The sequence below is a fragment of the Leptinotarsa decemlineata genome, unplaced genomic scaffold (assembly GCF_025532065.1).
Source record: "Leptinotarsa decemlineata unplaced genomic scaffold, Ldec_3_MD MMD2_tig00000008_RagTag_RagTag, whole genome shotgun sequence".
NCBI lineage: Eukaryota > Metazoa > Arthropoda > Insecta > Coleoptera > Chrysomelidae > Leptinotarsa > Leptinotarsa decemlineata.
Genome location: NW_027412537.1, coordinates 1983322 through 2000039, shown reverse-complemented (window position 1 = coordinate 2000039; position 16718 = coordinate 1983322). Strand labels below are relative to the sequence as shown.

General features: G+C 33.4%; 2 protein-coding genes across 8 annotated transcripts in view; one reads left to right on the top strand and one right to left on the bottom strand.

The window, feature by feature from the left end:
* LOC111512783 (calcium release-activated calcium channel protein 1) overlaps nucleotides 1-5304 on the top strand; it is a 28822-nt gene extending 23518 nt beyond the window's left edge. For all 7 annotated transcript variants that reach the window (XM_023168980.2, XM_023168939.2, XM_023168948.2 and 4 more), the window contains one exon: nucleotides 1211-5304. In XM_023168980.2, coding sequence (XP_023024748.1) covers nucleotides 1211-1870 — 660 coding nt within the window. In that variant the 3' untranslated portion in view covers nucleotides 1871-5304. The remainder of the gene's footprint in view (nucleotides 1-1210) is intronic.
* Nucleotides 4353-14658, bottom strand: LOC111512773 (MORN repeat-containing protein 3). The gene is made up of 4 exons (XM_023168928.2): nucleotides 14445-14658; nucleotides 9661-9963; nucleotides 6469-6671; nucleotides 4353-5430 (listed from the first exon to the last, which is right to left on the bottom strand). Exons 1-4 carry the CDS (start codon nucleotides 14650-14652, stop codon nucleotides 5296-5298), a joined length of 849 nt encoding a protein of 282 aa, XP_023024696.1. The 5' UTR covers nucleotides 14653-14658; the 3' UTR covers nucleotides 4353-5295.
* Between the last annotated feature and the right edge of the window lie 2060 nt (nucleotides 14659-16718).

Genomic DNA, 16718 nt, shown 5'->3' with positions numbered 1-16718 from the left:
TGTAGCCTCGAAAAATGATTGTTCCCTTGCTCTGTCAATCACTTGATAGATTTTCTGGATCCTATATACAGAGATAGAGGTGTATAAATGAAACCTGTATAAATTAATATTAAATTAAGCATGGTTTTACACAAAAACAACAAATGTTTTAACGAAATGTTGTATTTTTCGGTAATCAGATGAATCTGAGGAGTACAGAAAAGACATTTTTTTAAATTTTTAAGTGTGTTTAACTGCAATAAAGTTATAATGTTGTATTACAGACTTTCTTCAAATCTAAACTAATCACTTTCCTACCTCAACAAATGATTTTATGGGGAAATATTTTTGAACGCAAAAAACCATGCGCCGTTTCATACACATATTGTATGGTCTCAATGAAATACTCTCAGCCGATATGCTTTGAGATCTATAGTAAAAAACAATTTCTCAAACACCATTTTACTATGTTGAGGAATATTTAAAGACTCTAGTCTCTAGTATCATCAACATATCTTTTCTCGCATGCATGTAATTTTACAATGTTTCCCTTTTTTACTTTTATTGTAACTATTTATGGCATGTTTGAATGTTTTTAGTATTGATTGACTTTGTTCATAGATGTGTCCCTTCTGTTTAATAATTTTTAAGTTGTGTTGTTTACATGTAACACATGGTTATTAGGCAAGAATCATATTTATATTGGTTTTCTTTAAGTGAGTAAAATTTGACCTGCGGAACAGCCTATGTGAGTTAATACAAAAGTTGAAAAATAGTATTTTTCTGTAATTAGTTTAAAAATATGATTTGTTAATAAAATATATATGGCATCAATGAATCTATCCTTAAATTATAAGATGATTACATATAAATATAATGGCTGTGGTATACATTTCATTTACTTTATACATTCTATACATTTTAATGTGTTATGACAAAACTTTACATTTGTCTTTTGTATCACTTTTTTATGTAGCTGACTAGTCCGATATATTTCTTGCAGGATGTAAGTAATTTCTATTGTTTACATTTGTGTATGAATTTTGTGGATGAAATAAAGATTATGATTTGAATCTATCATAGCCACTTTCATGAGATATGTAGGTAATTTTTGAGAAAGGGTTTACAACAAATACCGTTTTTGAATGTCAAGTCAAAGGGTTTTCTCGGATTTTCATATTATTCACTATTGTGTTACAATCACGAAATGAGAACCAACTATTTTTTTCAGTGCAAGAAAATGTCCAATCCGGTCGATGCCCTCCACACTCAACGCTACCTTTCGTGGCGGAAGTTGCACCTATCTAGAGCCAAACTGAAGGCTTCGAGTAAGACATCTGCTCTTCTCTCTGGTTTTGCTATGGTTGCAATGGTGGAACTGCAGATCTCAAATCCTGAGGAAATTGACAGTGTAGTAATTGTTTCGTTCGCCATCATCACCACCCTCTTGGTTGCTGTCCATATGTTAGCACTTATGATAAGTACATGCATATTGCCGAATATCGAGGCAATATGCAGTTTGGAGTCCATTAATTTAGTGGAAGAGTCTCCACACGAACGACTACATTGGTATATTGAAACTGCATGGGCGTTTTCCACATTATTAGGACTTTTGCTATTTTTAGCCGAAATAGCTATTTTGTGTTGGATAAAGTTCACAGGGACCAATAAAAGCGCAGCTTGGTCAGCGACTGTAATCCTAGTGCCTGTACTGTTTGTATTTTTAGCATTTGCAGTACATTTTTATAGATCACTTGTGGCTCATAAATATGAGACAACCTTATCTGGAATAAGGGAGCTGGAATTGTTGAAAGACCAGATAGAACAAGGTGATTTGGATGGACACAGAAACGGTGTTGGGGAATTGATACAGGGTATGCATATTGTTTAGCAGTAGTGCTTATGTTGCATATGGTTATGTATAAGTATTTCTTGAGGAGATTGAATGAATTCCTGAACTGTGATTTCGATATTTTTTACAAAAGTTTTTTACTGCAGGCATATACTTAACAAACAACAGTAAGTGCCTTAAATTAGTTTATTCGTCTATAATATGATTTCCCAATTATGATGTTTTGTTCTTGGGATTAGATTTTGATTCATTCTAATATTGTAGAGGGTGTTTTTAATATTCAGTTCTAATAGAATTTACTACATACATCCAGTATTTTCAAAAATTCAGCTATGGTTATACAGTGTGACCATCTGTGGAATTTTTCACTAGGTATACATTCGAGAAGTCTACTAGAATACCAAATTTCATAAATGAATCTTCATTTTCAGTGTCACCTTCTTTTATTTTCAATGACAAGAATAAAAAAACTATTAGCATTCAAAAAAAATCTGATCACACCACTATATTCAAATAGATATGAGATGGTTTATATCAAAATTACTTCGAAAAGCAATCATCATCAAAAAAGTTGTAATGAAATAAACAGTTATAAAGGAATGAACGATATGCAATTTACTTATCTTACCAATACAATTCTAGAACTTTCATCAATAATCAGACTACTTCTCCGGATTCAGTGGTTTTCGATTTATCACTGTTCAGGATTTCATCAAAATCAATTCATCATCAAAAATTATAAATAAAGTTTGAAAAATATATCATGAGCCATTAAAATATAGTTTTTTCAAACTTTTTTTACTTGTAAGTTTATCAATAATGAAGAGATTTTGATGAAATTTGAACAGTAGCGAACAGAAACCTGTTGAATCTAGTGGAGCTGTCAGAATTTTGATGAAATTTCTGAAATTGAAATGATAAAACAATTAAGTGGCATATTTATCAAATTTCATTCCCGTATAACTTTTCAATGACGAATGCATTCCATTTTGACATAAACTATTTCAAAACTACGTGTGTCAGGTGGTGTGATTAATTAAAAAAAAGTGTTAATATTGTTTTTCGATTTTTGACATTGAAAAATAATGAAAGTTGGCTCTGAAAACTAGACTCATTCATGAAGTTTTGTTTTCTAGTAGACTTATCAAATGTCTATCTATTGAAAAAAAATCCAATTGGTCGAAAATTACATTTTGAATGGGTCAAACTGTATTAACATGTTAGTAGTTCTTTCTCAAAACAATCTGGATAGTAAGGAACACATACCCAAGGATATATTTTTTTAAAGTGAGACATTGCTCCCAGTATTGTTTTTATCCAGTCTTTCAAACTGTTCTGACAATTTCAAATTTGTTGGTGATGGGTTATTAAACCTGAAAGTCTGGTCGTATTTCAATATGATGTAGTATTGAAGATGTAAATGAGATAGTACCTACTCGCAAGTGGCTCCAAACTTTCCTATAATGCAGAAAAACGTGAGAAAGTAGTCAGAACACATTGTTGGGAGGCACCCCAAGAGTTTGTAAAAACTGAAAATTTTTTCAACACTAAATTATTATGTGTAATTTAATGACAGTGGACTTCATTTCAAAACAAGAGATATTTACTCGAAGTGCCTTTATTGAGTTGCACAACTCCACAAAATGTTCAAAAATTTAATCATGAATAAATAATTGATTGAATAGATGAATGATAATTAAAATAGTTTTTATTTATGTACTTTCACTGTACTACTCAAAACATACTTTTATATTTTTATGTAATTTTTACTTAAAATGTCAGTAAATTGTCTTTAGTGAATTGAATTTCATCAAATTTTCATCAATTTCATCATTTATTAGATTTCAATTATGAATGAGGTAAAGTTTAAGAAAACGGTTTTATATTTGTATATGAAATAGGCATTGCTGTCTCTTCCTCATAAACAAAATATCTGCAAACAACTATAGAAACAAAATACATAAATAGTAATCAATCATTTGGACAAGAAACCTTCATTAGATCTTTCAGGAAACAAAAAACGAGAAAATTTTGAATTGTATTCGATGTTCAATGTGTAAAGCGTAAAGTGGATGAGTACAGAACTACAATCTAAATATTAAGATTACTTCAATATTATGGAAGACAAAGGAATTGTTTTAAATGTAATTAGAAACTATCAAAGTTTTAATGACGGAATTGTTTTCTGTCTAATTCGCTACATTTTGCTATTGTTACTATTCATATTTTTCTGATCAGTAACACTATCAACAGATACCCTCCATGATGATATATTTTTGTGAAATAAATATTTAAATAATATAAACAATAATGATAATAATGATACAATTTATTTCAGTACGACTTTGCATTGAAATATAAATAGAAATTTCAATTATTTCATTTATTTGAATAAATTTATTCAGCAAAAGAAATTTTATTATTAAAATTTCTCTACATGCTTCATATTCCGATAACTTTTGCGAAGTTCATACTTGCTACGTTTCAGAACAGTGTAGTCTAACATCTTATTCACTCAAAATCATCGCCAAATATTACTGATTACTTGACCTTGAATCAGTCGTTTGAGAAACTCTTCTTGTCCGCAAACTAAAACTCGTGAAGACACAAAAAAAATTCAAAACTCAACAAATTTTGATTTAACAAAATGTGTTTCGACAAAAAGAAATGTTTCCCAAATAACTTGTGAAAATAACAAAATAGTGTCTCAAAACCTGCAAAATTTTGATGGGAACAATATAATGCCTTCGGATAAATGACTGATTTCATTTAACACCACCTGACCTTGCGAGTTGGTACAAGATTATATTGAAATATAAGGCATTACAAAAGTCTGGTTTTAGCTATCTATAAGCATTTCCCTTGTTTGATTTTTTTTTGTTCTGCTTTTAAAAACCTTTCACCCAACGAATCTCACCTCGTGTTAATGGCTTTTCTTATATATTATCTAGGTATAAATTATATAAGACCTACTGTCTTAATGAATAAAGTTTAATATATTTTCATATCTTTTCATCCATTGGTTTATATATGCTCTATTTTATAGTGTTATATTCTTATTCTTATGTGTATAAATATTCCCTATGAATTTATATTAGGAACGAAGGTTGAGATACGTCATAAAATTTCTATGGTTTGCCTAGATTGCACTCTGGAATCTCTCTGTATATTTAGTTTTTGTTTCATGAAACAAAATGTGGAAATGAAAAAACTCCAAGAAGAAAATAAAGTCTTTGGGATTTTTTCCTCATTTCGTTTCATTGAATTCCAATTATGTGGTAGAATTATTTTGGTTCTTGAAAAGGGAAGAAAACCTTCAGGCCACACAATTTTCCATTACTTTTATTTGCATACTAAGAGTTAGTTCATACTGAACTTTAATATTGAACTGTGATTTCCATTAGATTGGTACTACATTTTTATTATCTACTGTTCTATTGATATATGAATAAATATATATTTTATTAAGTTGATTTTTTGGTAATGGATGATTCACTAACACTATCTTCCTCCTCTGGGTTTAGACATTCTTCGTGTTCCCCCTTGAGAGCCTTTTCTTCCAGTTTCCTACATACTTCGTCCATATTCACCAAGTAGTTCTGAAAATATATTATGTGCTTGTGATTTGAATGAAATTCTTCCATTTTTCATTTATTTATTCAGATGCTATGGTATAACAAAAGGTATAAAAATTCTTCAACATCCTTACTTAGACGATTTTGAAAAAAGAATTGAATTTTGTGAAACAATAACGAATTTGGTAAATGAAAACCATAATATTTTGCACAATATTTGCTTTACTGATTAGAGTAGGTTTTTTCCTTAATGGGCATGTTAACAAACAATAAAGAAAGTCAACGTTTTGGCTAGAATTCTTGGGAATAGCTTTGTTGATTAAGAAAAATTCAACAGGTGAGCTCTATTAGAATCTGCTTGAAGAAATAATAGACCCCTCAATAACAACTAGTTTGGAAAAACAAATTGATGAGGTTGGTAACATGATTTTGCAAGACACTTTCAACAAAATGGAGCTTTTTTTAGTTAGACAGTGGCTAAATAATAAGATTTCTTGGCAGATACATTGGCCGAAGAGGAGCAATAGAATGGCCATCACGTTCACCTGACATATCGCCATAGATTTCTTCCTATGTTCTTCCCTGTGTTCCTTTATAAAACACACTTTGAGGGCTGGGAGATTTGAAGAAAAGAATAACAGTTGCGTGTAAAAAAGTTCAGACAGAAGTTTTTTGGAATGTTATAGATGACTTTGAGAGCAAACTTTGTTATTGTTCATAAAGTAATAGTAATTTCAAACATCTAATAAGATACAATTCTTTTCAATAATTTTTTTTGTTACAGCAAAACACTTGATACTTGAATATCTTCACGGTTTTACTTGATTTCTCCAAAATTACTCAAGAGGAAGGTGAAAGTATGTGTTTTTTTTTGAAAAGGTAGCTAAATGACCTTTAAAATGAGATATCACACAGACCTCCTTTCTGTTTAAGATTTCAGGTGTTGTGTCCGTCCCTGCTTGAAGGTTTATGTGAGTTAATTGAAAACTAGCCTTTCAAAATGTTCTGTTTTGAAATAAGTTTGACATGATTTTGAATATATTTAGACTTTACTTTACTCACAGGGGGAATGGGGAATTTTGATGGGTTGATAGCAGTTTGTCGGAAGGGAAGCATTGATATTGTGCTAAAAACGCATATGTTGTTCCTCCATATTCCATGCTGTACTTGTCCCGCAGTCAGAAAATACATTATGCCTCTGCCGTGTTTTTCACTGTTTTTCCAGGATCCATCGTATTTATTTCCATTCTCGTATACAAGAACTCCTGGAAGAAATTCGATATCAGACTTTCATTACGTAAAATAGCGTTACTGTGTTAAAAATGTGATATAACATTTAAGGAGGTGATTCCTCATCAAAAAAAAGATAGGATCTTTCATATAAAGAAATTTCATTGGAGCATCCCTTGTTAAGGTTCAGCCCCTTAAAGGGGGTACATAAAATTTGTATAACAATTTTTTTCACAACCACTGAAAAATTTACAATATTGAAGTTACCCTGACGTTTTGTACTACCAAAAAGACACTTAGCCAGTAATTTATTTGGTTTACCCCGTGGTTGTAAGGGGTGGAAACCGCAACTCCTAAAATTTATTTCCAATGTAACTTTTTGTCTTATTATTTGTTTACCATTTAAAAATTTAATTTCGATTGCTTGTTTCATTCTAAAGAAAAAATGTCTCTTGGGTTTTTTGCCCAAAATAAACCAGTTCGCACCAAAAAATTATTTTACGAACAACTACAGAGATACATCGATACTGGATTTATTGTTATTTTGTAGTTAGTACCTGCATTAAACGATTAAAGGGTAATAAACAAAACTAATTTATTAATAACAAAATATACAACATGTAGAAATCATAGTAAATGTTCAATATGTCTACCTTCAGACATTACGCATCCGTCTAGACGTCGGCGCATTGAGCCACGTATTCGCTAAAATATTCCTGGAGTCTCTCTGATTATCCTGCACGCATCGATGATGCAGTTTCTTAAGTCCTCTACATCGCGAACAGGAGTATGATAAACCAAATGCTGTAAATTGCCCCAAATAGAGAAATCGAGAGAATTGAGATCCTCAATCGATCCGGGGATCGAGCGGGCCAGTTCTGTGGTCCTCCTCGACCTATCCACTGATTTGCATACGTTTCAGTTAAATACTGACTAAAATGGGCGGAGGAGCCCCATCATGCATAAAAAACATATCCCTTCTGATGCCCAAAGGAACTTCCTCCAGCAGTACTGGATGCACTTCTCTTAAAAATTGAACGTATGCCTCACCATTTAATCGAGGAGGTAGAAAATGAGGCCCAATTAAATCATCTCCAATAACTCCAAGCAACACGTAAAGAGAAAACTGTTCTTGATGGTTAGTTTCGACAATAGCGTGAGGGTTTTCGTCAGCCCATATGTGGTAATTATGAAAATTAATAATCTTGTCCCGAGAAAAACTACATTCGTCTGTGAATTCTATCGTATTCAGAATGTCACAATTTCTCCTAATCATTTCCAGCATTCAATTGCAAAATTGAAGACGGTTCGAAAAGTCTCGCGGTAACAGTGCCTGTACTCGTTGCAGATGGTAAGGGTATAAGAGTTGTTCCTTTAAAATTCGAAATACTGTCATATGATCAACATTTAGCTGGAAAACAATCTTTCTAGTACTGGTAGTGGGTTGTTCTTCAATCAAATTAAGTACTGCTTTCTCAAGCTGTGGTGTTCGTACTTCTCGATGGCGACCACAATCCTGCGTTCTTTTGTCGAATGAACCATATTCTCGTAATCGTTGATGAAGTCGAGCAAATATTCTATGTGAAGGATGCTGCCGTTGAGGATACATTTCAGCATATCTTCTAGAAGCTTCTAACCCATTCCCCTGCGACAGACCGTAAACGTAATGCATATCAGCCATTTCCTCATTTGTGTATGCCATTTTAATAACAAGTGAATTATTAAAGTAACAAATTAAGAACAGAAGAACAACACACAATTAGTATTAATTAAATTTCGAAAATTCACAAACTGACAGCGTCATACCAATCTAATTGTTACTATCGCTAATAGCGACCTACTAGATAGATTAGTTTCGTATTTTCGCATTTATGACGATGTTTCTCTGTAGTTGTTCGTAAAATAATGTTTTGCTGCGAACTGGTTTATTTTGGGGAAAAAATCCAAGAGACATTTTTTGTTTAGAATGAAACAGGCTATCGGAAATGGTAAACAAATAATAATTTATTGGAAATAAATTTTAGGGGTTGCGTTTTCCACTCCTTACAACCATGGTGTAAACCAAATAAATTTCTGGCTAAGTGTCTTTTTGGTTGTACAAAACGTCAGGTTAATTTCATTATTGTAACTTTTTTAGTGCTCGTGAAAAAATTTGTTATATAAATTTCATTTACCCCCTTTAAGGGGCTGTATCTTAACAAGGGTTGCTCCAATGAAATTTCTTTATATGAAAGATCCTATCTTTTTTTCGATGAGGAATCACCTCTTTAAATGTTTTACACTTATTTAGTTACACCCTGTATATATTTTGAATGATACAACTAATTTTCCTTTATTTTCAGTATTTTAATATTAATATATGTTACAAAAAAGATTTGAAGCTTTATAACTCCTATTTATTATATGCGAGCGCTTTCGACAGCTGGTCGTTCTATCATCATCGATGCTCTACTCAAACTCAAGGTGAACTGAGTTTCTTCAACATCAACTTTCCTCTGGAAGGTTTAGACCTGAGTAATTATGCAGCAAATAATGTAACTTGTCATTATAATCTGTAAGCAGTGTTGAATCACACTGGAACACCTTACAATGGGCATTACACGGCATACTATAGTCACCCTACATCAGAACATGGCAAAGCCCTCTTTCGTGTATACTCAGAAATGGCGATGAAAATAAGACATTTCAGTATTCTCACGTGTGTTGATATGTTTTAGTGTTTTTTAATTTTTTGTGTAGTTTTTCTTTCTATTTTATACATATAAATTAATTGAGTTTTTATTCGAAAACTGTTAATTTGTAGTTAGGGTGCAGCCGCAACGCAAATTTCTATAATAAGATATAATCTTCACATTATTTGTCTAGTTTTGGGAGTGTGGTAGAACTGAAGCTGCAGGGGGTCCACAGGAACCAGCAAAATTGTTAAAGTGGCCCATGATAAAACCGCTGACTTAAACAAATCTTTGAATTTTCATGAGCTTTGTAGAAATTGACTTGAATCGAGGTCAAAAAATAACTACTTACCCAGCCCTTGTCTGACGCCTTTGCTCCATTGTCCCTCAAAGTAGGAGCCATCTGTATACCACATTTGTCCGTATCCATCTCTCAAGCCTTCTTTCCAGTTTCCAATATAAAAACCTCCATTTACGTAGACCCTGACACCAGTTGCATCCTGTTTGCCACATTTCCAAAATCCTCTGTATTTAGTCTCGAATACATTCGTATTGGGTATCTTATGAGCCGCAACACCATATCCGTGTGGATAGTTGTTTCTGAAGTCTCCTTCATATATTACTTCATTATTGTTTGAAATTAATACTCCTTTTCCTTGAAAAAATATCTCAATGAAATATACACATGAGTGCCTTCGGTATTCAGTTCATTATTAATTCTTATTTCAAAAAGCGTTTGCATCACTAGAAGTCCAAATCATCATAGCAAATATCTCTCATGGTTTTATGAGCCTTGGCTATGAAAATATTGAAAACAGACAGATGTGCTGAAGATATGAAGAGAAAACCCCTAAGTTCAAAGAAGTTCAATTGATGTGGAGCCCCCGTAAAAAATGAAAATCATCTCTAATGAAGATTGGCTTCAATTCTAAAGGAGTTTATACGGTGACACAAACATATATTTAAAAAAGTTCACCCATCCTCTAGAGCAGGAGTCTCCAAACTACGGCCCGCGGGCCAAATCCGGCCCGCCAGTGTCATCAATCCGGCCCGCGACAGCCAATGATTTACTGTCATCAATCTGGCCCGCGACAGCCAATGATTACCTAATTGTTGTTACTATTGCTGTGATAAGTCGAAGAAGAAAACACAGAATGATAAGTACTCGTTTTTACTTACTTGCAAGGTAAAACTTAACGACAGAAATGATGACAAAGAAAAGTTAACTCAAGTATCTAAGTTTAAGCATTTTAATAACTAACAAATAATTGTAATGAATCACAGTAAAACAAAAACACCAATGAGATTTATGTAATTGTTATTTTCCACCGACAATACTTTGTAGTTATGGATCAATTTTACTTGTACCAATTTTCGAAAGAGATTTAAGATGCTCATCGATTAATTGAGATCTGTAAACATTCTTTGTTTACTTCATCTTGGAAAACGTTTTCTCACACAAGTAAGTAGTACCAAAAACAGAAAACAACCCACGAGCAAATTTATGCAAATTATCAAATTGTTCCAGTGGAAGACTCTTATAAAATTCCAACAAAGATAAATTTTGATATTTGTTCTTAAGCATATCACTGCACCGTAAATCAATAATTTCCATTTGGACTTCCGGAGACAGGGTTTGAATGTCAGAATCAAAAGGATTTTGAAATAGCTTAATTTCATTCGCAATGACATCAAAATCTGAAAAACGAGTTTCAAAATTTATCTTCAAAGCACTCAAAGTTTCGATTGCAAAATTGACGGAAAATTCAGTCGATGGAGTGTGGCTGAATATTTCACATGTTTCAAAATGTGTGAAACATTTTTCACGTAATTGCGATTGAAATAGAATTATTTTCTGCCTGAAGGATTTTATATTGGTGTATAAATCAGGGAGAAGCTGATTTTTTCTTTGCAATCTCAAATTCAGTTCGTTCATATGATTTGTCAAATCGACATAGAAGGCTAACTTCCACATTCATTCACTATTTTCTAAATCGGCAAAAGGGCGCTGCTTCTTATTTAAAAAAATTTCGATCTCTGCTCGAAGTTCAAAAAAGCGCTTAAGGACTTTTCCGCAACTAAGCCAGCGTACGGCAGTATGATATGGTAAATCATTTTCTCCAATCTGTTGAATAAACTCGCGGAATTGTCGGTGATTCAGCCCAGTGGATCTGATGAAGTTAACAACTGATATGACTGGTTTTAGAACTTCAAACATTTTCCGCACAAGGATTGTTGATGAATGATACAATGTAAGACTAATGGTTTTGAACCACCATCATTTTCTACAGCCTTTGACACAAGTGCAACCACTCCTTCATTTTTACCATACATATTTTTGCCTACATCAGTTGTTATAGATTTCAAATTTCTCCATCGAAGGTTTTTTTATTAATGACATTTTCAACTCCCTTGAAAATATCTGCCCCAGTTGTCGTGCCGTGAATACTATCAATATCAAGAAGTTCTTCATACACTTCATAGCTTTTATCTACTCCGCGAATAAAAATCAACACCTGAGCAGTATCTGACACATCCGTTGACTCATCCAACGCTAGAGAAAACCACTCATGATGTCCATTTTTGTCAGACAGTTGAGATGATATATTTTCTGCGATGTCTTGCCTCCTTCGAGCCTAGGTGCTTGCTGACAAACTGACACTTTTAAATAAATTTACCTTTTCGGGGCATATTTCTTCGGCTACTGCAATCAAACATTCTTTTATCATTTCTCCATCGGTGAATGGTTTGCCACGTTTTCCGATTTCAAGAGCCACACGAAAGCTGGCGCGAGTTGCAGACTCTTGTTCAGTATTCGCTTTGGTGAACAAAGATTGCTGCGATTTGAGTCCGCGTTTCAAAGCTTCAAATTTTTCCTTCCGCAAACTTCCTGTATACTTGGAGTAACTTTGAAGATGTTTCGATTCATAGTGTCGTTTAATGTTATAGTCTTTGAAAACAGCTATGGTTTCATTACAAATTAAACATAGCGCCTTATTACTGGACTCAATCACAAAATACTGAAAGTTCCATTTTTCTTGGAACGTTCTGCATTCACTGTCGATTTTTCGCTTCTTTTCCATACTAACAAATCACACAAAAACAATAAGTCAAATCAAAATACTTTTATTGACGGGTGTTACTTTATTTCACAATAGACAGTTTCGCTTCCTTCGCCTTTCCTACGCAGACTAACTCGCAGTTGCGCCGCTAGCCTTTCTATATGCAATTATTACTGCCATCTCGAGGTGATCGGGATACACTAGCTAGAACCAGAACTTTCTCGAACCAACGCAGTAATTCCAAATATTTAATTACGCCTAATTAATTAATTATGCCACCTAGCGGGTAGCTGAAAAAAATAGTACATAGTACCACTACTCGCCACTAGATGTCGTTAAGTGTCACAATACACAATAATAATTGAAATGCAAAAAAGCGTAGTTTACTTAGGTCACGCACTTTGCGACTATCCTAGTCTAGAAATATAGTTAAGGGCAGAAATTGGCCCTTGGAACAAACTGAAAAAATCTTTTTGGCCCGAAGGCTTCAAAGTTTGGAGACCCCTGCTCTAGAGCAAAACGACTAACCCATTATTTCATTTCCAGATTCGGGGTAGAAAATTAAAAACAAACCTGCTTGTGATCGTAAAATACCATTAAGTTTGATAAAATTATTTACTGATGATATCACAAGATCATTTATATAAAATGAATACATCGTTAAAACGTATGATCTTTCCTGAACAATTGGAAGTTGCTCAGATAACATTCATCGACCTATAAGCGTTTTCACCATTTTTTGCTAATTTTTTAGATAGAGACATAAAATAAATGAAAAAAAAACTCAACCTGCTAAGTTTCTCTCAACATGGGTACATGAAAGAACGATCAGTACAAATTGCAAAAATACAGTTCTCTGAGAGAATTATTCAATAATTTGAAAATAAGGAAAAATATGCTATTTATCTGGACCTATCTGAAGCCTATGATTGCTTAAATCACAAATACTTATCAACAATAGTAGTACAATAAAATTGAAGATAATAATTGGAAGAGATCTGAGTCATACCTATCAAAACTTCTTAAAAAAACTAAAATCATGAAGAAACATTCAAATCAGACAAGTGAAAATACAGTGGGTAAGCATCCCACAGAGAAGTGTGAGATGAATATTTTAGAAATCCTTACTATTTATATCAAATTTTGTCAAGTCACTAATTATACTGATGATACAAATTTATTAGTACCACGTTACTACTATCCATATGTAAATGAAAACTTAAGGTGATATGATTGTTACAACATTCGAGAAAAAAAGTCCTGGGATTACCAGAGCACCAAACTGAAATGACCCAAACTGTTCACCTTGATGATAACCTCTCAATTTTAATTTCTGAAATATTTGGTGTGCCTCAAGGTTCTGTTCTTGTTCCCCTCATATTTCAGTTTACATCAGCGACTTTCATGAATTTGTTTACCACAGTAAAATAAATCACTACACTGATGAGACACAATTATATTGTTCATTCAATTGCAAAGACCTTTCACAAGTTATTGATAATATTAATAGAAATAGTATGGCATATATTGTTCTCATACTTAAATATCAACCCAAAAAATCTCAGGTCATGTTATTTGGTCCCATTTAATTCTTCCTTCAATATTTTTAGACAACTTTACACCATGAGGTAAGTGATCAGTGGGTCCGAGGATCATGCGCCTCAAGCAGACGCAATGAGCCAAGAATGGCAGCCTTGTCAATTTCCTGGCCAAAATTTCTGGTTTTTTCACTCGTCAACTTAACCTTAGAGAGGTTGTTCACCGTATTTAGAATAATTTGTTGTACAATCTATACTCGAACCGGTCTGACGGTTTACAATATATTTTTGCCACTCGCGCCAGCGAAACGTCAGGAAGAAATTCCAAAAACCGACGGCCTTCAAACCCGAGAAATAGTGACACTTTCTTTCTAATCTTCAATGAATATTTTTCATGAATTAATAATTATATTGAATTAATAAAGAACTCGGGGTTTATATATAATTTTATGTCGTAATACACAACCACTTGTATTCACATCATATTTTGAATTTGCAGTTAGTTTCTGCAAATTCTGAAATCAAAAACAACTCACCACTTTTTTTGTTGTTTCGCCATTCACCCACATATTTGTCACCTGCATCACTGAATATCGCATGTTTCAGTCCGTTTCTCTGGGCAAGAAGTTCCAACTTTTGTGAATGAGTAAGATCTGTTTTTCCCTTTTTGTAAAAAGGCATTGATGTATGTGTCAATGGAATTAGTTTAAACTTCAGAAACGTCACTAGCGTTTCGTTTGTCATGTTTGTCTGAAATATTTGAACGTGAAGGGTTGCTGTTTCAACCGCGGGTTTTTACAAACGTTCGCCTGAAATTGTGATGTGCCAATTTGAAATAAATGTTTATCAAAAAGAAGCTATTATTTACTTGCTACAGAAAAAAACTTCAAATTTAATTAAAACTATTAATTCGTAAAGCGGATTTCCATCGAACGAACTCGCTTGCGATTAGTTTCGTTTTCATAAATACAAACAAAAAACTTGTTTTAGTTTCGAAAACAAACAAACAAAAATTTTTCTGAGATGCATGTTTTGTTGTGAACTGTTTTCTGTTGTTTCCACTATAGTACAACCACTAAATTCTCATAAATATGACTGCATTAAAACGAAAATATTGTTGGTCTTGGTCAAGGTTGTGATTCTATACGGTGTGTCTCACTTTTCATGGAATCACCCCCGTAACAACGTAATTATCGAGGTAGAATGATGAAACTCGCAGGATTAATGGAAATGCTAAAATTACACTTACTGACTATGTGGTGTTGGGTAAGTGATATACACTGCCCGCCAGTCGCGACGGACGAACTCATTTTTACGGTACGGTAATCAGAACCCCAATATTACTAGAGGTATACCTTTTTCCTGGAAAAATGCAAATAATTATCGAGGATGAAAATTCACTTACCGGCTCAATAGTGTTGACCCAAGTGCTATACACCGACCGCTAGCCGCAATAGAACTGCCGACTACTGTGGAGGTTCCGGGGCTACTGCCCCTCCAAGGGACACGGGCTCCACAATAAAGATAAAAAATATTCGAATTTTGACGAGTCAACAACTTTTACGTTTTTTCTCCCAAACGTTTTTTTTTTATTTTTACTGAGAATACTTGCATAAACAATAATAGTAATTATCAATATATCAGGAAGCCCTGATTGCCAGTTTCCATTCACTATCAATTTTTGATTTGATCCAGCATTTCAGTGACACTACTTATTTTTGATTTGTAATTTGTACCAATGAGCTGAAGAGAAATAAAACAAGTAAAAAAATCCGAAAAACAGTTGACCCTGCAGGTCATCCTTACAACTTCTCGCTTCTTCGAGCTCAAAATTTTAAAAATTACTTTAAGAAACCGTTTGAATGGACATTTTCAAACTTCCCCTTTTTTGAAAATTTTTAATTTCCTTAGCGGGAAATCAAAAATTCAACTTTTATAAAAAAAAAATCAAGGGGTCCATAGCAAATCAATTAGGGGCCTCCACTCCTTCGTTTCCTCCAGACTTTCAAATCCGGCCCTGATCATAATAATAACAGCTTTTGATATTCCGACGTTATTTCGCAAATAATATATCTAGAAAATCATCACCTCAACCATCCTCACCAAAAAAGTCAGTAAGCCACCAGCCCCTTGGCTGACTTACACTATCACGGAAATGATTGCTCTTAGAGTCCGTGCCTTCAAGAAATTCAAGCGAGCTCATTCTCTTACTGCTTGGAAAAGAGCATAAGTACCTCGATTTTATTCTTGCGAAAAAAAATTCTAAAGGAACTTGGAGCACATTGAGATCACTAGAAATTTTGAGAAAAAGTAACAATTCAGAAATCCCGAATAACTTGAATGACTCGAACCTCATTAACATCAGTTCAATTCTCCAACCTGAGCGTTCAAAATATTAAATTTCATTATTATAGCAGGGAAGCCCACGATGCAAAATGGGGATTTACTCGAGCGTCATAGAAACATTAGGTTGCAAAGCTTAGATGATAAGAAGAAAACAAATTTATATATATATATATATATATATATATATATATATATATATATATATATATATATATCTAGAAAGGTTAATGCAGTCAAGCTGCTGGAAAATAATTCCATGAAAATCAAAAAATAAATAGATAAGTACTCTTTGATCATTCCCATATTGATTTCAATTTAAGAGCCACCGGTATACAGCTGTTTCAGCCTATTGGGCATCGTCAGTACCGGGCAGGCGGTCCTCGATTGAAGACAAAATGAGAAAAAACCAAGAAAGTACTTGATAAAAATAGCTGCGTAAACGCAAGCGAAACATAAGTGGAACC

Excerpts from the sequence above, each read along its gene's own strand:
- LOC111512773 (XM_023168928.2), bottom strand. The coding sequence starts at position 14,652 with ATGACAAACGAAACGCTAGTGACGTTTCTGAAGTTTAAACTAATTCCA. Across the intron at positions 9,964-14,444 it reads GCGAAACAACAAAAAAAGTG|GAAAAGGAGTATTAATTTCA; the intron begins GTGAGTTGTTTT and ends TATTTTTTCAAG. Across the intron at positions 6,672-9,660 it reads AGGCGTCAGACAAGGGCTGG|GAGTTCTTGTATACGAGAAT; the intron begins GTAAGTAGTTAT and ends AATTTCTTCCAG.